This window comes from Mus musculus, chromosome 3, assembly GCF_000001635.26.
Source record: "Mus musculus strain C57BL/6J chromosome 3, GRCm38.p6 C57BL/6J".
Taxonomy (NCBI): Eukaryota; Metazoa; Chordata; class Mammalia; order Rodentia; family Muridae; genus Mus; species Mus musculus.
Window position 1 is genome coordinate 84,030,103 of NC_000069.6, and position 23,720 is coordinate 84,053,822.

General features: G+C 46.0%; 1 protein-coding gene and 1 long non-coding RNA gene across 12 annotated transcripts in view; one reads left to right on the plus strand and one right to left on the minus strand.

The window, feature by feature from the left end:
• The window catches only part of Tmem131l (transmembrane 131 like), a 141,986-nt gene extending 131,898 nt beyond the window's left edge, over positions 1-10,088 (minus strand). For 5 of the 6 annotated variants that reach the window (XM_006501326.4, XM_006501323.3, XM_006501327.3 and 2 more), the window contains exons 1-3: positions 9,875-10,088; positions 9,213-9,283; positions 1,507-1,550 (exon numbers count right to left, since the gene is read on the minus strand). In XM_006501326.4, coding sequence (XP_006501389.1) covers positions 1,507-1,550; positions 9,213-9,283; positions 9,875-9,998 — 239 coding nt within the window. In that variant the 5' untranslated portion in view covers positions 9,999-10,088. The remainder of the gene's footprint in view (positions 1-1,506; positions 1,551-9,212; positions 9,284-9,874) is intronic. The other variant, NM_172681.4, reaches the window with a different exon arrangement.
• A 30-nt stretch (positions 10,089-10,118) lies between these two features.
• Positions 10,119-21,935, plus strand: Gm30352. 6 transcript variants are annotated; one of them, XR_001783862.2, is made up of 5 exons: positions 10,119-10,809; positions 11,746-11,950; positions 12,492-12,630; positions 19,614-19,699; positions 21,457-21,935. It is a non-coding gene; the product is annotated as a predicted gene, 30352 (long non-coding RNA). The 6 variants fall into 6 exon arrangements; XR_867386.3 differs by having other exon boundaries at positions 11,746-12,630; XR_867387.3 differs by lacking the exon at positions 12,492-12,630 and having other exon boundaries at positions 19,590-19,699.
• The last annotated feature ends 1,785 nt before the right edge of the window (positions 21,936-23,720 follow it).

Consider the following 23,720-nt stretch of genomic DNA (forward strand, 5'->3'; position numbering starts at 1 on the left):
TAAAACATGAGTAAACAGGATGGTACGTGAATTATAGCTCGAAAAAGTCACCACCAGGCAAGGTGTGTAGCAACCATTCTTTCTGGTTTGTTTTTGCTTTGTTTTAAGACAGAGTCCTCTTTCTAGGTAGCCCTGGCTGGCCTTGAACTCACAGAGACTGGCTTGCCTCTGGCTCCCAAGTGCTAGGAGGCAGCAAACATAATTTTTTTTTTAATGAAATAAATGACACAGAAAACGGATTTGACCTCTCTGTAATCTAGAATAGGTCAATGCGAATAAATTACGCCATTCATGGAAAGAGGAGAAAAAGAAACAACAAAAGCTGGAGTAAAATATAAGCACTCAAGGTGGAACTGGTTTACTAACACTCTGCTTTACTCTTTATAAGCAAATCTACAGCCTACACACACCGTATGCATGCACATACTGACATAGCCACACCTGTGTCATCTAATACCTTTAAGTTGATAGAAAGCTGACAAAGGGGCTTGTGAAATGGCTCAGCAGGTAAAACCATCACTTTTATTCACGACAACCAGAGTTCAGTCCCCAGGCCCCTCACGTTGGTGGGAGAGAGCCCACCCTCTCAAGCTGACCTCTAATCTCTCCGTACACACCATGGTGATGGGCACATGCTGTCTCTCTCATGCACCAGTAAGAGAATAAATGTGACCTGAAAAAAGAAAACTGACAGAAAGAGACTGCCCTGAACTGTGTGTGATGGTGTGCATGTCTGACCCCAGCACCTCAGCACCTCAGCACCAAGAGTGCAGAGACTTCTGAAGTTCAAGGCCAGCTACAGAGCAAGTTCTAAACTGCCCAGGCTACAGAAGATCCTGTTTCCAAATGTAGGAAAAAGAAAAATACTATTTCTCATTAAGAAGAAAAAGGTAGTGTGTAACATGCACAAGGCCCATGGTTTGATCTCCAGCAATACACCAAACTAAATAAATAAATAAAAATTAAAAACAAAATAAACTGACAGGGAAAAGAACTTAATTCAGCTTTCTTTTTTTAGACATTGAGACAGGGTTTCTCTGTGTAGCCCTGGCAGTCCTGGAACTAGCTCCAAGGACCAGACTGACCTCAAACTCAAGAGATCCTCCTGCCTCTGTCTCTCTAGTGCTGGGATTAAAGGTATGCACCACCACCACCAGGCTAGTAATTCAGCATACTTATTACAGACTGCCACCCTCCTCACAAGGCAATACAGGCCAAGCTTGGTGTGTTATGTTCAGCACCGTGCACAGAGTGTGACCTCAACAGATGTTTCTGAACAAGAGGGAAGGCCTAAGTCCACCATGGGAAAAGCAAGGCTGTGCAGTAAACCAGAGAGTACTGCCAACAGCTTTCTGCATCATTTTAAAGCCAAATCAGATTAACAATTAAAGAGTGTAGACTACACAGCGGTCAAAGAGAAAGGAACATTAGAGATGGTATTAAGCACACACAGAGACACACATGTAGACTTCAGATGTCCGGCCCCCAATGCCCTGCTTTCCTTACCTCTGTTCTTGAGAAGGCTCCTCCATATCCTCTTCAGAATCACCCTGTAGTAAGAGAACATCCATTAGTAGCCGTTTCAAAGAAACACAGTCACCAAAAGTGGCGAGATGAGCTACAGCGAATGCCTACAAGTGACTGGCACAACAGGCACCAGAGCTTCACGATGCTGCTGTACCAGGGGCTGCCTAGATGAGCCAGTGCTTAAAAATGCTTACTGTTCTTCCAGAGGGCCCAGGTTTACTTCCCAGTACCCACACCAGGCAACTCACAAGCACCTGTAACTCTACCCTCTGGGGATTAAATGCCCACTCCTGGCCTCTGTGGGCACCACACATACATCTACATACTCATACTCACATATAAACACACAGACACAAATAAAAATAAAATCCTTTGCTTGAAAAGGATGGTATAATGGCAATCTAAAGCCATAAACTGAGAAGTGGTCTCTCAGACAGTCATGTTAAGTAAATAAGCTTCCGCTTTAAACACACCACCCAAGCATGATTTCAAAACAACCTCGATATCATAGCAAGAGCCTCGTTTAACATTTTTAATGGAATCATATAAGATATAGTTGGACGCTATTGCCCCCAAGTGCAGAAAATATATTGTTTAGCTGGACATAGTGGTGTACCCCCCCCCTTTAGTCATAGTACGAGGGGCTTAAGCTCGTACAGAATGGTACACATGGTGAATTTGAGGTCAGCAAGACTGCATAGTGAGACCCTGTCTCCAAAAATAAATAAATAAATAAATAAATAAATAAATAAATAGCAATTAATTTTTAAAAAGACATTGTTTAGCTCAGAATTCTATTAATGAATATATTATACTTGACAGCAATAAAAAGGCTGCTAATTTTGTAAATTAAGTAACCACCACCTTAAAAGCTCTTCCACGTATGTCAGGAGGAAAGGCAACTGAAACAGCAGCAGGGTAGAGATGTAACAAAGCCAAGTCCAGCTAGGCACCCACGGTGCCCAAACCAGGTACGGCCCAAGTGGCGTGGCCCTTCCTCAAAGTTTCCAGGTTCCTGACTCACCAGCCGGTCATTTCTGGCCCCTCTACTCCAGGGACAGCTGACCCTCTGGCCTCTCCTCCTGTCTCTTCCCAGGGTCCTCTGCACTATAACTTCAGCATGTTAGAGTCTAGAGGGATGGCTCAGTAATTAAGAGCCACAACTGCTCTTCCAGAGGAACTGGGGTTTAGTTCCCAGCACCTACATCAGGCAGCTCATAACCACCTATAACACCTGGCTTCTCTGTGCATCAGGCAACCTCACACACAAATACATAAAAGCAACTAAACCTTTTAAAACAAGCACTTCAGCACGTTAATCCACACTGAACCTGCAAGGCTAAGACTGCTTCTTCCGCCCCATCTCTCAAGCACACTGCAGACATTCCACCAATGCCCACCTTTCACCAAGGCAAACCTCAAGCCTCAAAGGCAAGCTCTGCTCTACACTACACCAAGCCTGGCAACCAGTCACAGCAGCGACTCTGCAGGCATGGCACATTGCTTACAACTGGTCTCACTTCCAAATGCCAGGACCTCCACTGTGTCAAGCTCCACTCCCCAGTGAACTCAGTGTCAGGAGTGCCTGCAGAGATGCTTCTGATCTCTTTTGAGCCAGCCCCACTTTTGCTGAGGGCACCATCACAATGCTTGACCCCTAGGTAAGCCCTCCAACAGGAAATCCAGCTCTGTCCACTCTCCTCCACTCTGCCCACTGGCCCCCCAGCAATACCCTGGGCCTGCACTGCCACAACGTACAGGGCTCTCTGCTGTGCTATGCTACTCCACTCTGCAAGCATCAATACAACACCAATCTTCCTGCACGGCACTCCTTACCCCCCAGTGCATGCCCCTTTTCAGTGTCCCTCCCTGCTCAGTACTTGAGGGTGACCCAAAGGCTGAGGCAAAAGGGTGGAAGGTTTCCAGACCAGACTGGGCTAACAGTGAGACCCTGTCTCACAAAACAGAACCCGCTCCAAGAGCTCCGCAGTGTTCAGGAGCTATACTCCAAACCCTTTCAGGAAGGGTCCGCCCAGAACGGCACTGGCCCTGACACACCCGTACCCTCCCTTCAGACCAGCAGGCTCTGGTTGCCATTTAAAATGTCACAGTAGAAACTGAACTACATTGTCTACCAAGTAATGCTCAGGGTAGGGCCCCTTCTGGCCTTAGGCTGTAAGTGACCCTCTGGGAGACACTGGCCTCTCTTCTCCAGTCTTAGTTTAAGCACTTGAAGGCTGCCCCAGGCATCACCAGCTTCATCTGCTCAAAGAACAAGACCAAATCTTCTCTATTCCTCCTACCCGTCCCATGCCCCAGGGCCCTTGTACTGGCTATTGCAATCCCATGCTGCTTTTAAGGGCAGGCTCACTCACGGATCTTTTCAAAGCAGCAGACAGGGACCTTTTCACTCAAACTGCAGGGTCCACTCAGGCAGGTGTTTAGATTTACTGTAACACCATCTGCACCTGAAACAGAGCCTGGCCAGCAGGCTTAGTGCAACCCAGCTGTCTCTGAGATGCTAATAGCTCTCAGGCTTTCTGAAAACTTCTAAGCAACTTTCTCTGGATCAAAATAGAACATGAAGTTACTTCCCTCTAACATAGACTCTTATCACCACCAAAGTACTTGTCAGAGGATACTGAAACATAATATCTCGGCCAAAAGTGCGGGCCCTGGAGCTAAACACATCCCAGGTTCAAATCCAGCACAGCTACTTTCTTATTGCAGCAGGTGACTTATTTACTTGCAGCAGACCTCGCTGTCTTTCAGGTATAAAGCCAGGCAAAACACTTCACACTCTATAGGATATAGATATGAGTGAAGACCACATGGCACTTAAACGATGTGGACAGTTCTCAACCCAAGTTAGTCATTATTTTTCAATATTGACAAAAAGAGATTAAGCCAAAAATAAACCTCTATGACAGAAAGCTTTCCAAATACTAGTTAATGATTCACTGACCAGAGTTGCAGGTATTACATAATGCTGCACCTGGGATTAAAAAACAAATAAACAAATAAGCATGTTCACTGTACCGTTCTGGTTAACTTTCTGTCAATTTCTATTATCCATACTCTCAGACTTAAGAGTAGAGGAAATCAACAAGGCATGGTATTTTTAAAGACAAAGTTTTCTTCTTCATCCCTAAATCAGGGACGTTCCACTGTGCTATCCCAATGTTTGGTGTTTGCTCAATGACTTTTACAGGCGGCAGAGCCCCAAGCCGGGATGGCCCACCCATCCCACCAAGGCCCCATGCTGGGCCCAGCACCTTCATCTCCACTCTTGGGCAGTCATGAGTGAGTCCAAGCAGACTGGGACTGCCCCAAATGTGGTTCTCACAATAACAGGACAGTGAACGCTTAGGCATTCCATCTGCCATCTTTAGGACTTGAGTAACTTCATGGATAAAAAAGTGGGGCCAGATATGACAACCTCCTCTCCTCCAAAGGCATCATGGGTGACTGTTGAATGCCAACTACATATTGTGGCCACAGCAGAGCCCTCAAACCTCAGTAGGGACAACAAGGCACACATGGTTATCAAAACGCTACAGGAAATTCAGAAAGGAGATGACAGCCACAGCATGGCAATCTAAGACTCAGCAGGGACCCAGCCACGAAGTGCCTGCATGCCAGAGTTGGCATCCATGGTTCACACCACAAACAACACACCGGGCTCGCAGACCCAGCACCAGCCTAGAAGGAGAGTCCCAACGGAGTGACAAGAGAAAGAGACAAGGTCAGACTGCCGGAGACCCCAAAGGCCAGAGCAGGTCAAGGGAATATCACCCTATATATGTGAATCAGTAAGGCGCACAAAGCATGTTATCTTATACAAACGCAGCTACCACTGGACAGCTAAAGAAAAAGTCTGTGTGGTTTCCGCACCACCACCACTTTGGATTCAGGGTCCTGAATAATGGTGGGCGTGTGTGTGTGTGTGTGTGTGTGTGTGTGTGTGTGTGTAACTCTAACAATAAAGTCAAATGGGTTTTTCTTTCCTCTCATTCTGGCAGATAAATAATTTTTTGTGTTACTATACCAAATAATTTCCTAACAGGTGACTACATAACAAAAATACATAAACTGGGCTGGGGGACATAATTCATTGCTATCAGTTGCCTAGCTTGCACAAGGCTGAGGCCCATCCTTTGGACACTAACACACACACACACACACACACACACACACACACGAATAACATCAATATCAGCTTAACCACAGAGCCCATCATACTGAGTTATCTGCCCTGGTGCAGCCCCTTCAGCAAGGGAAAGTGTTTATGTTTTCCATGACCAAGCTTATGAGTTGGCAAAGAAACCACCAAGATGACAAGCACCCTGGAGCTCCTCTGAAGTTAAGTTTAATAAATACCCTACTCTGCCAGTGAGAAAACTGGTAACAAAAAAGAGGTACGCTGGGCCCAGATACAGCCCAGTGACTAGAGCATGTGCTTAGCACATGCAAGGTCCTGGGTTCAACCTCTAACAACAAAAAAAGGGTGACTGAACAGGCTAAGTGGGACTCATCAGGACACAAACCTAGACACTTAGAGACAAGATGGTCCGGCAGCTCGTAACAAGTCAGTTCCGGTTTTTTTGGTTTTTTGGTTTTTGTTTTTTTTCTTTCTTCCTTTTTGGTTTTTCAAGACAGGGTTTCTTTGCATAGCCCCAGCTGTCTTGGAACTCGCTCTGTAGACCAGGCTGGCCTCCAACTCACAGCAATCTACCTGGCTCTGCCTCCCAAATACTAGGATTAAAGGCATGCACCACCACTGAACAACTTCATGGTTTTTGGTTTTTGGGGTTGTTTTTTTGTTTTGTTTTTTGTTTTTGTTTTGTTTTTCGAGACAGGGTTTCTCTCTATAGCCCTGGCTGTCCTGGAACTCACTTTGTAGATCAGGCTGGCCTTGAACTCTGAAATCCGCCTGCCTCTGCCTCCCGAGTGCAGGGATTAAAGGCGTGCACCACCACGACTGGCCATGGTTTGGTTTTGTTTTGTTTTGTTTTGTTTTATGAATGATGAATAACAAGTTGTTAATCACTTACAGTTCCATTAAAAAAAAGTTTTTTAAAAAAAGAACACTTCCAAATAAGTAACTATAAGTAATCAATTTGGGCAAATCTATTGTGCATTGAACACTACACCTTGACATTCCAACTGCACCTCACACTGACAACTTTTAGGCTCCAAAGCCCTTTTCTGGTCTTCCTGAATGGAAGGTATAAGATTTACATGACACCTATAAATATTCTCCAGACTCTTATGACATACACAAGAAAACTTTTGAAAATAATTCTAAGTTCTTGGAAGAGAACTCCTTCCAAATGACCTTCTTTAGAACACTCTGTATCTAAGAGACACACCCCCCTCCTCCCTGCCCATGCAGTGTACCACAGTGGCACAGTATCTAAAGGGCACACATATAGAGATGATAGACGCAGACCGGCACCACTTCCACTTTCACTCCATGTTGATTAAAACACCCTAGCTCTCAGCGTCACCGTGGGAAGTATTCTGGAGTGACACAGTCTCAATCCTAACCAGTTTTGGTTTTGGTTTTTTGGGTTTTGTTGTTGTTGTTGTTGTTGTTTTTGAGACAGGGTTTCTCTGTGTAGCCCTGGCTGTCCTGGAACTCACTCTGTAGACCAGGCTGGCCTCGAACTCAGAAATCCGCCTGCCTCTGCCTCCCAAGTGCTGGGATTAAAGGCATGAATCTTAACCATTTTTATGATTTTTGCACGTAAGTAAAATCCAGCCAGAAACTGGACATTTTATAAGATAACTTTTAAGCCTATAAATGATGTAATTAATGTTACCACAGGCCTTGTCATTTCCCTTCCTGAGCACAATCTATCTTCCACACAAGCAGAAACAAAGACTGCCCATCATTTATTTTCCTGCCTCCATCGCTGCCCTGTTAAGACATAGAGGCTTCAGTTGAGCCCCAAAGCAAAGGTACCTCAGTAAATCTTGCCCCCAGGAATTCTGCTTCCTGGGACACTTGGGAGACGCTCTCACTTGGTAAAAACTGGTGGTTGGAGCCAGGTCCAAGGGAAGACATGTAGCTCTAGCTAACTCAAGGATGAGACAGGAGGATGGCTTGAGTGGAGGACTCTGAGTCAGCACTGCAAGACCTTATTTTAAAACAATAGCAAACACCCAGAATGGAGAGAGAGAGTATATCATGACTATAGTCAAAGCGTCACAGTATCCAAGGTGCCAAGACCAGGAATGATACTCAGCATACTACAGTGCACAGGGAAGCCCCCACAATGAAGAGTTCTCTGGGTCAAAGGTTGCTCGTGCTACTGTTAAGCAACTGATATTCACAAATAGGACTATTTAAAGTAAACACACCAAGTGCTAAGTGTAGGGTCTCAGTTAAAGTTACAACTGATTTTGGCTTTGAGACTTTTGTTGTTTTTTGTGGGTTTTTTTTTCCCCCGGTTTTGGTTTTTATTTCCTCTCTTTTCAAAACAGATGTATTATTTAGAATCAAGGGTTAAAAATTCATTTGGGAATATACATTTAGGAGAAAGGACTACTTGCTAGCAGGGCTTATTCTCAAAGGGTGGGTCTCCTGGAGCCTGCTGGCCTTCCTGAAAGATCTGGGGAAGTGTCTCTGAAAAATCACCTCTGCCTGTAAGCTGTTATTCATTGGCCCTGGTCAAAATGAATATTCCAAATATCTCAAAGCCAGCACTGTTGCCGCTTCAGTGAGAGGGAGAACAGTAAACCTTGAGACTGCAGAGAAGTTAGAATTCAACATCCTGATTTTAATGCTGCTACCAGCATGGGAAGCAATAAACAATTTAAACAGGCAAGCCTAATGTTCTCTTATCACTGCAAACACACACCCCCCAAATGCATTTGGGGTCTCTACTACACTGCTGGTGAAAACAGTCATCAAGATTATGTTTTCAAAATTATGTGTAAGTGGGTACCTTTTGCAAGTCAGTGAGAATTTCTTGCATAACTGAAACATGCAATTCAAGACAAAAGCTTTGCAGTACCACATCCGTTGCAGCCTGAAGCCCTCTATGCTACAGATTCCCAATAAAACGTTAGCAATTATTTTTCCACATGTAATCATTATATCATCGTAGGGGGGTGAAAAAACCTGAAATTCAGGTTCTTAAGTGGGTGTGTTCTAACAGGAATTAAAGACATTTGGAGAAATTCCAAGATTATACTCCTTTAAAGTCACTTCTTCATCCCAAAGCTACTTAGGCTAATGGCAAAGTACCACTCACTAACATTTATGAAATCAATATTCCCATTGTGTTCAACCCTCCAGCCACTTGCCATCCACACCACACCCGCCTGCTTAGAGACAGCCGTGGAGACCCAGAAGCGAGTCCTCCGCCCACCCTGGCCCACTAACGAGCCAAGGAAGTCGCCACTAGCCAGGCGCAAGGCTGTGAGACACACAACCCTGCTGAGGTGGCCTGGACACCCACCTTCTGAACTTGGGGCGGCCCTGACTCACACCCTGTCACATGGCGCGGGAGCCAGGCTGAAGAGCCACCGTTGCCAGGTGTTCAGGCTCGGCACGACCGTTTATTTGCCTTGCAAAGTGACCCGAGCGCTCCTGTGCCATTGGGGGGAAGGCCGGCAACCTCCAGGCCTCTCCTCCCTCACACGCCCACACCCGCCCTGTCACCGGTCCTCCTCACCTGAGTGGGCAGCAGGAGTTCCCCTTCTTCTGCCTGCCACAGCTCCACCACGTTCGGCAAGGGCTCAAACGCTGCACGGACACCAAAAAAACACACCGCGTTTGTAATGCACGGCAAAGAAACGCTTCCTGTTTCCTCGCCCGTCCCCTCGTGCCAACCGCCTGCCCCCAAACAAGTCTCCTTCTCCCCTCGCAGGGCAGGCCACCCGAGGGGTGAGCCGAGGATGCAAATACAATGCCCAGCCGGACCCCGGGGTCCAGAAGATGAGGGCGTGCGGGCTTGGTCAAGACCAGGGCATGAGGCCGCCGCACCAAGCACGGCGCGACCCCCAAGCCACCGGGCTGGGGGAAACAAAGCTGCAGGAAGCCGGGCGCGGCGAGGCACCCGCGCGCCACACAAAGCGGGGGATGCGCCCGGGGCGCAGGGGCCCGCGCACAAAGGCTCCGGGGCGTGCGCGGCTAGCGGTCCCTGAGCCCCACGCTGCCCGCTCCTGGCCCGGCCTAGAGTCGCCGAGGGGACGCTGCGGTCGCAGGGCTGCAGCAGCCCGTCTTCCCCAGCCGCCCGAGTCCCCTTCCTCCGCGAACCCTCACAGATTTCAACAGTTCCCTAAAAGAAAGGGGGGGCGGGGCGGCGGGGACAGCCAGCCCCGACGACGGGCTGACCTTGTCCCTGAGCCCCTCCCGGACGGCAGCAGGACAGCAGGACCTGGAAGACGCCCAGCAGAAGGTTCACGGCAGCGGCCGTGCGGCGGTAGGCGCCGGACTGCGGGCGCCGGAGCCCCGCCATGCTGGTGCTCGCCGCGCTCGCTCGCAGCGATCTTGTTCTCTTGTTTGGTGGCGCCGCGGCCGCCAGGCCGCGCCCCGGGCCCGCCCCCGCGCCCTGGCCCCGCCCCGCCTCCGGGCCCGCCCCCCGCTGTTGGGCCCGCCCCCGCAGCTGTTGGACTGCTGCTCAGCGCCGGCGCGCCGCTTGCTCCCGAGCGCGTGTGCTCCGCAGATAGAAGGGGATGGAACGCGGCGGGGAGCGGAGGGACGAAGACAATGCGAACGCTCACAGCGCGCAGCACGTGCCCGAGGGCCCCCAGAAGCTTGACTCTGGGGGCTGGGGCTCGCGGCCCACGGGGAGAGGGTGTTGTCGTGAACTTTCATGAGGTTCTCTTTGTCGATGACACCCGGGCCACGGTGGGGGCACTAACCCCCCGGGGGGAGGGGTCCTGGGAATGAATCGTAGCCCAGCGCTTGGCCTTGAACAGGATATTAGTGGAAATATTGCTGTGGTTGTCAGGAAACGCGAGTGCAGCCGCACAGCTACTGCCTGTTATGCAGCGAGGATATCCGGTGGCTGCGAGGTCTGTAATTTAGAATAAAAAGCTCTCCCAACACCCGAGAGGCTGACCTCAGCGCCGCGTGGCGGTAATGCGCTCAGCGCCCTCTGTGGAGACGGTCCAAATCCTGACAGGTGGGAGAGCTTAGGTTAGACCTTCAAGAGCCCTGCAGATGGACCTGCAGAATCAGACTGCAAAAGTGAGCCAGCCACTTGCTAAACGTAGTTGAAGTGGAGGGCACAGATCGCCTGCCAGTTAACAATATTAATAAGTAGTGTAAGTCATACTTGGAAATTTATTTTCTGCCTCTGTTTTTTTTTTTTTTAAGTTGATTTGCTGTGTGCAGCAAACGTAGCTCGTATGAAACTCAGAGACTGTGAGCTTCAGGAAGTGATGGTGTACACCTGTCTGCTTACATTGATCTTCTGTTTAATTGCTTCTGGAGCCTTCCAGTCTAGACTATGGGAAAAAATGTAGTCTCATAGCAGGTCAGATGTTGGTCAAGGACAATATGAATGATGGATGCTCTCTTCATAATACCATACTGTGAACCTAATCTCTTTGTCTGGATGTAACTCTAAATGAGGTTAAACCACCTGATTTCTTTGCCATACTTAACACTTGATAAAAGCAAATGTCCACATGGAAATGTCATTTTGCTTTGTCCAACTTGAGCAGCTCCAATTATTTCTTACTCCCCCCCCCCCCAGATTGCTTGGGTGCATCCCTGGCAAGGATGTCCTGTCCTATCCCATTGGACCCTTTTTTTCCTCTTCATTTCACTTCTCTGGGTTTCTATTTGCCCCTCGGATACTGAAATTCCCTCACTGCATTCAAGGGTCTCAGAAAATCGATGGTATGTCCCGGCTATCGCATGCAAAGCTCTTGGTTCAGGTCACAGTACCACAAAACCAACACATGTTTCAGCCCACACTAGGTGTTTCAGTTTTTACTATTTATTATGTAAATATTAAATGTTAATTTTAATGTTAATTAATTTTAAACCCATACTAAGAAAACAAGCAAATATTGACAGGTATAATTTAAAAGTCATGATGCAAAACTCCACCGATTTTTAAATTATTTTACCTTTTTACTAATAAAATCTCACATTAAAAAAGTATCACACTCTCAAAGAGAACTACTTAAAAGACTGAGGAATATTACCGTAGGCCATATTTGAGTCTGCTCTCATTTATTCTCCTACCAAAGGTTTTCCAGGGCAGACTGCTACTTCCGTGTTGGGTTCTTTACAAAGTGGGTAACTGACCGTTATTCACGAAGCCAGAAGCGTGTATCTGCAGTGCCACGAGACTGGAGAAGGATCCAGGACCACACAGCTGTCTTCTTAGATAAATCTGACCCACTTGGCCTTCTCTGGAGGGATGTTTCGTGCTGACTCACGAGCAACAGGAAGGTATGGTCCAATAAGCAGCTCCCATGTTTCAAGGTAAAATTGTTTTCCAAAGACAGCACCTATGTATTTGTGCTGTGTTCCTGCTATCCCTGTTAATGACAGAGCCACAGACTGTTAGAGCTGAGAAATTGAGGAAAATCTTTATTCTTTTTATTTAGCTTCTGTTGTTGTTGTTAAATCTATGTCATAAACTAAAAACAAAAAGCAAAACACAGTAACAAAAAGCTCACCCTCAACTCTGTCTAGTGGCCCAGGCCTATGAACTCTGGTTAACAGTGCTGAGGCAGGAGAATAGAGAACTCTCCAGGCCATCCTAGGGGCAGCAGAGGACATGTAAAGACCACCTAGGCAACTTTATGAGACTCTACCTCAACATTGAAAAGGAAAAGAAGGCTGGGGATGTAGCTCAGTAGCGCCACCCTTGCCCCATTCACAAGACCCTGGCTTTGATCCTCAGCACCACAAAACCACAATGACAATATCAGTTCTTATTTTAAAACATCCATGATGTTAACAATGTTTTTTAACTTTTTTTTTTTAGAGTACAGATGAAAAGCGAGTCTATACACAAATTGTATCTTGACACATCCTATATAAATTTGACTCAAATGGTAAACCCAACAACCCTAATCTAGAGAAGACTAGCCATGCTAAGTCCCAGGAAGTACTGTGGAGATGAGGTGAGATAAGGCATGCTAAACATCTGCCATTAGGTACTCAAGAAATGCTAGAAATTGTACTACAATTTATTCCCATTGTGGAGGTGTGGCATACCTATAAAGTGTTAAATTTGATACTAATAGGCAAATGTGTGAATTAGCTGTTGATTAACATTTCATTTATCATTCCAACCTTGGAATAATTCCTATACATGGAGCAACCTTCTGCTGGCCCATCAATCAGTCTTAGGCCTCACCCCAATGAAATAAGACCAAGAGTTTCACTAAGCCACTGGTATCTAAGCTTCAGCTCTGACTAGAAGGAAATTCCCACAAATAGGGTCGAAACCTACATTCCTGGTATGCAAACTGATTCCTTGATTCAAAGGCACTTTTTTTTTTTTTGCTACACCATTTTTTTAGAATTATTTTTACATTTATTTATTGAGTATGTCGGTGCGATTGTATGTGTGGAAGTTAAAGGATAGCCCATAAAATCATTCTTTCTTTCTACCATGTGGGTCCCAGGACCCGAACTGTGGGTCATGGTTAGAGGTAATAGCCCTTACCTGATGAGCTACTTCATTAGCCACTTGCTATAACTTCACCCCATCTTACCTCCTGAAGCCTCCAGTGTGTACAATTATTAAGAATTCTCTGCCCTGAAAGAAGGCCCTCCCTGCAGGCACAAACTAGGTATGTTAGATTTCCCAGGTTGTGAATTGTTAGGAATACATTTCTTTCTTTATAAATTATCCACTCCGTAGTATTCTTTGATAGCAGTGTAGAAGAAGCTAAGACATTAGGCATTCTCTTGGCAACTCTTCCTCCCATGCCCAGCCTTTACAGCAAGAGTCTTGGGATGTGGTCCTCCATACCCTTCATACCCTCTCTGAATGGGCTCGTAGCCCCGTGTTACTATCTTTAAGAATGTGAGTCTCAAATTTTTAGCACATCTGGAAGCTCCACTCTTAATGTAACTGCCTACTTGTCATTAATAGCTCACTGTATTATAAGCATCTCAAACATGACATGTCTCAAATTCTTAATTTCATCTATCCAGACATAATACTTCCGAGTCTTAAAAGTCAAGTTGTGGTACCACCATCTACCTAGTTCCTCAAGCCAAAGCCCAGGAGTCATATTTAATTCTTCTTTCCTTTATACCCTTTAAATTTATCAAAAAAAATCATAATGTGTCCACTTCCAGACTATTTCCCATGGCTTACCTTTCCACCATCCCTGTTATTGCCGTGCCTGCTCCCAGCCTCTCGCGCAGGTGCCTGTGCGTCCTTGTACTGGCCTCTCTGCTCCCATGATCCTTACATCACAACTGATCCAGAATGGCCACTTAAAAATAGAGCCCCAGTTGTGCATGAAGCTCTCCAGTAGTTTTCTGTAGCAGAAACAGAACTTATATTAGAGTAAAACTTTTATTAGAGTAATCCCATAAGAACTATAAGAGAACTATCAGTGCCCACCTTCTGCCTACTTAACTTGGCCTTTCCAATAGCCAGTGCCCTTCAGCTCAATGGTCTTCATGTTCTTCAAGCCCACCAGTACTAAAAGCATCTTTGAGCCTTTGCATTTTCTTCTTTTAAATCTCTTTTATTATATTTTTTTAATCTTATTTTATGCCTAACTGTCCTGGACTTGGCTCTTTGGGCAAGCCTGGCCTCAAACTCGCAGAGACCCAGAAGCCAGTTCTTGTCACATCACCCAGAAGCCAGTTCTTGTTGCATCACATGGAAGGCTGGAGAACAATACAGGCTATTGGCCTTGGAAGCAAGTGCCTTTACCTGAGGAGCCATCTCAACAGCCCTCACTCTCTGTTTTCTCTGCTGAAATCCCCGTGTTCTCATCGTCACACTGGACTCTCGCAATCCATCACTTACGTAGTGCTGTTATGTTTGCTGTACATGGAGTGTCCAAGGCAGAGGGGCTGGAGTTAACCATAAGCCTTAGTTCAAGGATGCCTGAAGCAAAGAGAACATCTCATTCTACAGACTCACTGACTAAAGGCCAAACCACATGGCCAGGAACTATGTCCTGAAAGAGAACTCATGATACCTACATGACTATATATACTTCATAAGAACCTGATGGAACTAGTGCAATCCTTATTTAGAAACTAAGGCTAGGAGGTGAAACAATTAGCACTTGTTGAAACACTACCTCATCTCACCATCCTGTCTCTTGACAAGAATTTAAATCAGAAACCTTTTTTAAGCCAGGCATTGGTGGTACACGCCTTTAATCCCAGCACTTGGGAGGCAGAGGCAGGCAGATTTCTGAGTTCAAGGTCAACCTGGTCTACAGAGTGATTTCCAGGACAGCCGGGACTTACAGAGAAACCCTGTCTTGAAAAACAAAAAGGAGGAGGAAGAGGAGGAGGAGGAAGAGGAGGAGGAGGAAGAGGAGGAGGAGGAGGAGGAAAAAGAAACCTTTCTTTATATCAGGTTTTAATTCCACTTGATATAGGATATTTGTAGTAAATTTTTAAAAACCCTACGAAGACCCAGCTATAGTTGTAAAGCTTATGGAATGAGCTACAACTAACTATAAAAATGGCCTATCCACATGCCATTACAGTGATAATCTGTCATGTATTTCTTTCAGTCTCCATGCATCTAAGCATACAGACCTTGTCCTTCTATGGACCTTTGTGCGTGCTGGCGTATGGCCTACCAAGACAGTTATCTGTATAAACCTCTAAGGTAGAAAATACATTGATGTAATGAGTTTCACTTTGTGGTTGAAATTGTCTGCTTGGGGAATCAAAATGTATAAATCCCCATACTGCATCCTTTCTTATTTTTCTCCCTCATTGTTGGAAGATAAACTGTCCAAGAGCAGCAAGAAAATCGAGGCAATGTCTTGGTGAGATGGTCTTTGGGGAAACCATTACTCAAGATCCTACATAAACAACAATGTAATACCTAGCCCTACCCTGGGAAGCAGAAATGCTACCTACTGTTCCAACTCTGGCACCATTTACATCTTAAAGCAATTGTTCTCAACCTTCCTAATGCTGCAGCCCTTTAATACAGTTCCTCATGCTGGTGACCCCCCCACAACCCATAAAGTTATTTCATTGCTACTTCATAACTGTAATTTCTGCTGCTGTTATAAGTTGTAATGTAAATACCCGATATGCAGGATATCTGATATGTGACCCCCCAAAGGAGTCATAACCCGCAGGTTGAGAACCACTGTCTTAAACTACGGCAACTCAGCTGCTGCTGTGAGAACTGATGTTAGAAATGCTCATGTAGCATTCATGATGTGCAAAGCCCTGCCCTAAATACTTTGCATGTAAGTCAGCCCATCCCTCCAATATCATCAGAGGATAGAGGTGCTGCTGCCCCTACTGTTTCACACGTGGCGAAATAGAGACATAGTGTCTCAGTCCATTAAGGCTTTTCTATCAAAATACTCTAGACTGGGTGGCTTGAAAATGACACAGACTGGTTCCCCACTATTTTAGAAGGAGGAGTCTGAGGTTAACATAGATCCAGTGTCTGGTGAAGGCCCAACTCCTAACTCTTATCTATTCGATAAGTCTTCTCATCACGAGTGGCAAGAAGTTCTCTGAGGTCTTTTGACAAGGCACCAATCCCATTCGGGAGGGTTCCACTTTATGCTAGTGACTTTTCTCACCTCTGTGACAGGATGTCTGACAGGAAACACCTGAGGCTAGGCTCCACCTCCTAAAAGTTCTGTCACCTTCCAAAACCGCAGCACCATCGAGGACCAACTCAGGAGCCCGTAGGGACATTTCATCTTCATATCATAACAACCCTCATGACCTGACCACTTGTCAAAGGTGCCACCTCCTAATACTACCACGAGTGAACTGGAGGGGACGGTAACATATTTGGCTCATAGCACACAGAGAAACAAGGTGTAATTGCTCAGTCATTAGACAGTGAGAGCAAAACTAGAATTCAAAACAAGTCTTAAGCTATACTTTAGGGCATTGGGACAGTACTTAACATCCTCAAGAGAACAGGTATTGAATGCATGCTGACCACTGCTCTAACAGTGATCATTTGAATATATGTAACCAGATGGGGCTGAGTGTAGAACTTAGTGGTTGAGCATTCTCACCTTGACATTTCCCCGCCCCCGCCCCCGCCCCCGCCCCCGCCCCCCCACCTCTGGGTTCACACCTAAGAACAACAACAAGGACAACAAAAAGCATGTAATTGGAAATGCTAAGCAACACAATGGGACCAGAAATGTGGAACACTTTTAACAAAATGTCAAAACCACAGAGACCCTTTCTGGCTATTGAACGTCCCATGACTCCAGAAGTGGCATTATACTGAGCAACAGAGATGGGGTACGGTGGGGGCTGGTCTTTGCATTTAACTGAGGTCCGTGTTGCACTGTATGAGTGAGGTCCTATAACTCGGCTGATGAAGGAGCTCCCAGGCTCACTCTATGCCAGCCTCCAGAGCTAAGTGACCATCTACTTGACTTACCCATCTGAATAACCTCTCTGCAATACGCTCTACAGCCTATAAGACACTTCACCCCCATGGCCTTTTTAAACAGTCATAAGATGATACATCCTCTCAGTCCTTTCCACTTCTAGCTTTGAGTGGGTTTTCTGCCCTAACCTGAGAGCTTGCAAAGCAGAAACCCGAGCTTTTAAAATTCATCAATTTTTACCGCTTCAGAATTTACCATGTAGAGCAACTTCACAGCTTCCTGGATTGGCGTGCCTTCAAATTACAGTCATGTTAGGCTTGGCACATAAAGTTCAAATAACAACCTGCTGCTTCAGCACTCCGTAAGCCACATATTTTGAAGGAGGAGTGATAAAGGGGGTCTGTTTTCCCCACATATACCTGGCTAGCCCATCTAGCATCACTTGGCAAAGTTTACACACACACACACACACACACACACACACACACACACACACATACACATACAAACCAGGAGGAGGGGTAGGAGACCCTGAATAAGACGAAGCCTGAGCATCTGGATGGACACTGCAGGAGAGGAGAGGTGGCTCATAAACTGGTGTCACCACGTCAACTTCAATGCCAGGCCAGCAGAAACTATGGCCTTCACAGACACCCTGCCTCAGTTCTTCCATCTGACATAGGTTTAAGTCAGAGTCACCACCAGGATAAAGCTCTCTTACTCTGCCTCCAAAGGCCATACAGAACTGCCCACTGACTGAGAAAGAAGCCCCTTAGGTAAGGTTTTATCTGCCCATCTTCCTATGATCAGTGTCTCTTTCCAGAGCTAACAAGAATAAGAAGAGCCAGGCACAGTGGCACATGCCTGTAGTTCCAGCTACAAAAGGCTATGGGAAGAGCATTTGAGCCCAATCTAGGCATCAGGGCAGCTCCCCATCTCTATATAAACAAACAAACAAATGTAAAAAACAGGTTGGGCATGTAGGATATACCTATATAGAACAATATAACAACAAAAGGCCCTGCCAAAGAAAGGACCGAATGCTCACCTGAGCAGATCTCGGGAACCTCCTTCTGAGCCAGGACTCAAACCCAGGCAACCTAGCCCCTGACTCTATTAATATGCCAGAGCATTTTGCTAAAACTGGCTACATTCAGTGCATGTGTTCTTTCTCTTTCTCTTTCTCTCTCTCTCTCTCTCTCTCTCTCTCTCTCTCTCTCTCTCTCCCTCTCCCTCTCTTTCTCTCCCTCCCTCCCTTTCCCTCTCCTCCCATTCTCTTTCATCACCTGCATTACTGGCCTACTGTCTTTGTCTCTCTCTATCTCTGTCTATGTCTGTCTCTGTCCCTCTCTTTCTCTGTGCAAGTGCACCTGTGTGTGTGTGTGTGTGTGTGTGTGTGTATAGGAAATAAAGGTACACCCTTATGGATGTGATAGAATTGTCCATTCAGTTACTGAGGGCAGAATATGACATCTGGCTCCACACCCTTTGAGACACAACCCTCCATGCTTCCGTCAGAATAGAAGCTGCTGATCATGATTAGTGAGGCCCTTCACCTGCACAGAAAGCTAATCCTCACAGCGTGGCTGGCCACTGCCGATGTGGGGGAGAAGCAGCCTTTCAGCCTGGGAAGAACACTGTAGCCAAACAAGACAGGCAGAGACCTGACCTGAGGCAACTCCACCGCCAACAGTAGCGTGGAGGGAACAGTAGGAAGCGCCACAGACTGGAGCCCAGCTCTTAAGAGAGTCCTTGAGACCATGGGTCGGAGCCAAGGAGCAGAATCACAAACAGCTGGAGTGGGAACCTCAGCCCATGGCTGCTGGGCTGCTGAGGGAGGGCTGGGAGGGAAGGCATCACACAGCTGCATTCCTGAGACATTTGCATTTCCAGAAAGCAGTGGGAAATGCAGGACGTGAGAAAGAGCACTGTCTAGGGCTCAGGGAACTTTGGTTTCCATTCTCGCTGGCCGCATGCCCCCTGCTCCTCCCTAGGGCCCTCATTCTGGGTAAGCACTCTAAGCTGGTGTGCTGGGGTTGAAACCTGAGGGCTGGATAAACAGCCAAGAAACTTTGGCAATTATCAGTAGATGAGGAAATATGTAAGCAGATTATAGCAGTAACAATATTACCAAACAGCAATTAAAGGACCACCAAGTTCACAATAAATATGATGGGATGACTTACCCCACCTATCCTGAACTTTTTACTATATATTAAAGATTATCTGAGTCCTGAATTCTGAATTCTTTTTAAAGATTTATGCGTGTGTGTGTGTGTGTGTGTGTGTGTGAGACAGAGAGAGAGAGAGAGAGAGCGACAGAGAGAGAGAGACAGAGACAGAGAGAAGCACACACTGAGACACAGAAAGAGAGAGAGAGACTGTCTGTGTTGGCAGGTGCACATGTGGAGACACAGGACAGGTTTTGGGGAGTCAGTTTTCCCTATTATTATTGTTAATTCATTATTATTATTAATTACTATTATTATTATTCTGAGGCAAAGCCTCTTGTGAGGTCTCTGTCTCTGTGCTGCATTGGCCAGGTGAATCTCCTGTCTCCATCACAGAGTGCTGGGTTCACAGATGTGCATCACCCGAGTCCAGCTTCTTCTGTGGATTCTAGACCTGAAACTCAAGTCATCAGGGTGGCATGGTAAGCACTCTGACCCACTGACCCATCTTCCCTACCCCTAGTGCCTGACTTAGAAGGGCACATCAGGACAGCTGTGGTAGCACTTTACTGTCTTGTATTGTATGGAGTTTTGATGCTGGGGATTGGACCCCAAGGCCTAATTCATGCCAACTGTCTATAGCTCCAGCCCTGCAGTGTCGCTTTATATAGTTCATAGCACCAGAAAAATATATGAATTATTGTAAAATTTAGTATTTGGAAGGATTTGAAGAACTCCACTCCTACAGTACCAAAGACATTTTGGAACAGTCCCCTTCCTCGAAGAAAACTGGAATAAGGGATAAGAGTCCTAAAAATGGCCATGCTCTTGACAAAGTGGTAGTTATAAAAGTTTAGAGTAAACAATTTAAATATATTTTGTGAGATATTTATGCCAATGTTATTTATAAGAGCTTTACCTGGAAAAATGCCACGTAAAGCCCCTAAGCAGAAAAAACAAAGAACGCTTGACAGCCTTGGGGAGAAAGTATTCAATGGCAAATATATATTGCACATGAGTATACATTTTAATCCTGTAAACAGGAAGAGGTGGGAGGAAGTGCTAATGAAAGGAACTTCCGACTGGAAAAATGTGAAGGAGGAAGAGGTCTGACTGTGGGCAGAAAGTGGGGTTTGTGAAGGGAGAAAGGAGCTGGGGCTCCATCTGGGAGGGTGGCTGACAGGATGGATCGTCGTGGGTGAGGGTGTTTGTGTAAACACAAACTACTACTCAAAACCTTGCAGAAGCCGAAGCGGCTCTGCGCTCCTCTCCCTGTCAGGTGGTCTAAGGATTCTCCTTTGCAGGAGGCACAGTGAGATAACCTCAAGGTAAAGGCACTCACTGCCAAGCATGAGGGTGGAGTTCAAATCCCAGGACTCAACATAGTGCAAGATCTGATCTCAGCCAATTGTCCTCTGACTTCCACAGGTGTGCATGCAGGTGTGTGTATATGCGCGTGTACACACAGGTGCACATGCACTCACACACACACACACTCATACCACATCTTTTTTTTTTCTCTTTTGCAAAGGGATAAATCTTGCACGTTTGAGGGAAATAAACTGGAAGGCTGGGGAGTGGGGTCATCAGGAAGAGAGTGAGCAAGGTGAGGGAGACTTAGATAAAGGAGGAGAGTGATTGGCTTTCTCTGCTCTTCTAAAGAGTTGGCAGCTCACAAGGGGCAGGTTCTGGATGGGGAATGGCTAGAATGGTCCTAGTTATCCAGGGGAATTGATGTAATAGAGTCAGGTCTCTGGAACCATGATGCTCATATGTTAAAACTGTATTTTTCTGGCCACCCCTCAAAAAAATGCCCATGTGTTATCTTCAAGTAAGAGGAATAGATAGGTAGGGTTAGATAGAGTAAGATATGTAGAAGCACTTTGCTGAAAAAAAATTCTTTATAATGCTGACTCTTAAAGAAGGTGTTATGGTATAATCATACCATACCATACCATACAAATACACACACACACACACACACACACACACACACACACACACACACACACAGAGGCGCATATGTTCAAGGCTTGGTCCCCAGTGAACCACTGTCTAGGGACTCTGGGGAAATAATTGGATCATGATGGCTCTGACCTCGTGTACAGATTAGTTCATTGATGGGTTCATAATTTGATAGACTGTGGTGGAAACTTGGGAGATGGACCTAGTTGAAAGGACTAGGCCCTTGGGGACAATAGCTGTCCTCTGTCCCTCATTCTGTTTTTCTGCTTTCCAGGATGCCATGCGACCATCAGCTCTGCTCTTTGACGCATGCAATCTCTTCATCACACTCTGCCTCATGACAAACAAGAGCTCAGGGCCAATGGGTCTAAACCTCCAAAATCCTCCACCAAAATAACTATGTCTTCCTTTAAGTCATTTTCTCAGGCACTTTGTCACAGCATGAAAAGGTGACTAACACTAGAGTGTCACTCTACCCGAGACTGCAAAGCTAGCCATGGTGTTCTTTGACAATATACTCAAACTGAGAGGCCAGATATTTTGGTTTCCGACTCCATCTTAGAGAACCTGACCTAAGGTTGAACTCAAGTTAACTAAGAGCCTGGTACCTAGCTCCAGTTTCCAGGTTACCGCCTGTCTTAGTTAAGGTTTCTATTCTAACCAACATTCTGTACCAACATCATTTCCACATTGCTGTTGATCACTAAAGAAGTCAGGACTGAAACTCAAGCAGGTCAGGGAGCAGGAGCTGATGCAGAGGTCATGGAGGGATGTTCCTTACTGGCTTGCTTCCCCTGGCTTGATCAGTTTGCTTTCTTATAGAACCCAAGACTACCAGCCCAGGGATGGCACCACCTACAACGGGTCTTTCCCCCTTGATCATTAATTGAGAAAATGCCTTACAGCTGGATCTCATGGAGGCATTTCCCCAGCTGAAGCTCCTTTCTCTGTGATAACTCCAGCTTGTGTCAAGTTGACACAGAAAACCAGCCAGTACAATTGACCCCTTATCAACTTGACACACAAACACATCACTATTAAGCTGCAACCCTTACTTTCTTATTCATCCACAAGATCTAAATAACTTTACAAGTCTCAAGTCTTTACATATTAAAAGTTCAATCTCTTTAAAATATCCAATATCTTTTAAAATCTAAAGTCTTTTTATAATTAAAAGTCTCTTAACTGTGGGCTCCACTAAAATACTTCCTTCCTTCAAGAAAGAAAAATATCAGGGCACAGTCACAATCAAAAGCAAAGTCAAACTCCAACTGTCCAATGTCTGGGATCCACTTATAATCTTCTAGGCTCCTCCAAGGGCTTGGGTCACTTCTCCAGCCCTGCCCTTTGTAGCACACAGCTTGTCTTCTAGGCTCCAGCTACCTATACTCCACTACTGCTGCTGTTCTTGGTGGTCATCTCATGGTACTGGCATCTCTAAAACACTGCTGTCTTCCACTGTAACTAGGATTCACCAACAGCCTCTCATAGGCTCTCTTCATGGTGCCAAGCCTCAACTCCTTCGAATGAGCCCTTCAGTCCTGGGCCATCAATTACAACTGAGCCTGCACCTTCACCAATAGCTTTCTATGGCCTCTCACAGAGTGCCAGCTGCTCTTTGTGACCCCTTCATGCCTTCAAAACCAGTACCATGTGGGTGAGTCTTATACATTACCAAGTCCTGCTGCAGCACAAGGTACAACCTTGGCTAGCTCTGGAATGTAGCCTCTGTGTTCTCAGAAAATACTTCCCAGAAGATTTCACCTCAATGATGTTGGTCTCTTCTTAATCACCACTAATTTCTTAGCTCCAGCTAACCAGCATCAATAGTCCCAGTAATGCAAAGGTTTTGCTTTAGTAGTTCTGGTATATTGTTAATCACAGCTGATTCTTCAGCCCCAACTAACCAGAACTACAGAATCTTTACAATCAAAATTACAACAGCCCTGAAAAGGGTCTTTAATCTTTCCTCTGAAATTTCACAAGCCAGGCCTCCATCTTCTGCATTGTTCTCAACATTATCTTCCAAAACTCCTACACAATATCCCAGAGAGCTGTTAACACCAAATGGATCTTTTAGCCCAAAGTTTCAAAGTCCTTCCACAGTCCTCCCCAAAACATGGTCAGGTTGTCACAGGAATACCCCACTCCTGGTATCAATTTGTCTTAGTCAGGGTTTCTATTCCTGCACAAACATCATGACCAAGAAGCAAGTTGGAAAGGAAAGGCTTTATTTGTGGAGAGTTGGGCCATGAGCAATCGCCATTATAAGATGGTGCTGGCTTCCACTGCGCCTAACTAGTAAACAAGCCTTATGCGCAAGTGCAAGAGTGAATTCACGCCTAGTCACTGCCCATCTCGGGGCATAGTAATGGGGTGATGAGCAAGCAACTAATCAGGTGCTGTCATGCCACATCAGGTGCTGAAACGTCATGCTGCAGGCTATATAAGCAGCGCCATTTTCTGGGTTCGGGGTTTTCCTCCTGAGTAGTAAGCAATAAAGCTTTTGCCGCAGAAGATTCCAGTTGTCCCGAGTGT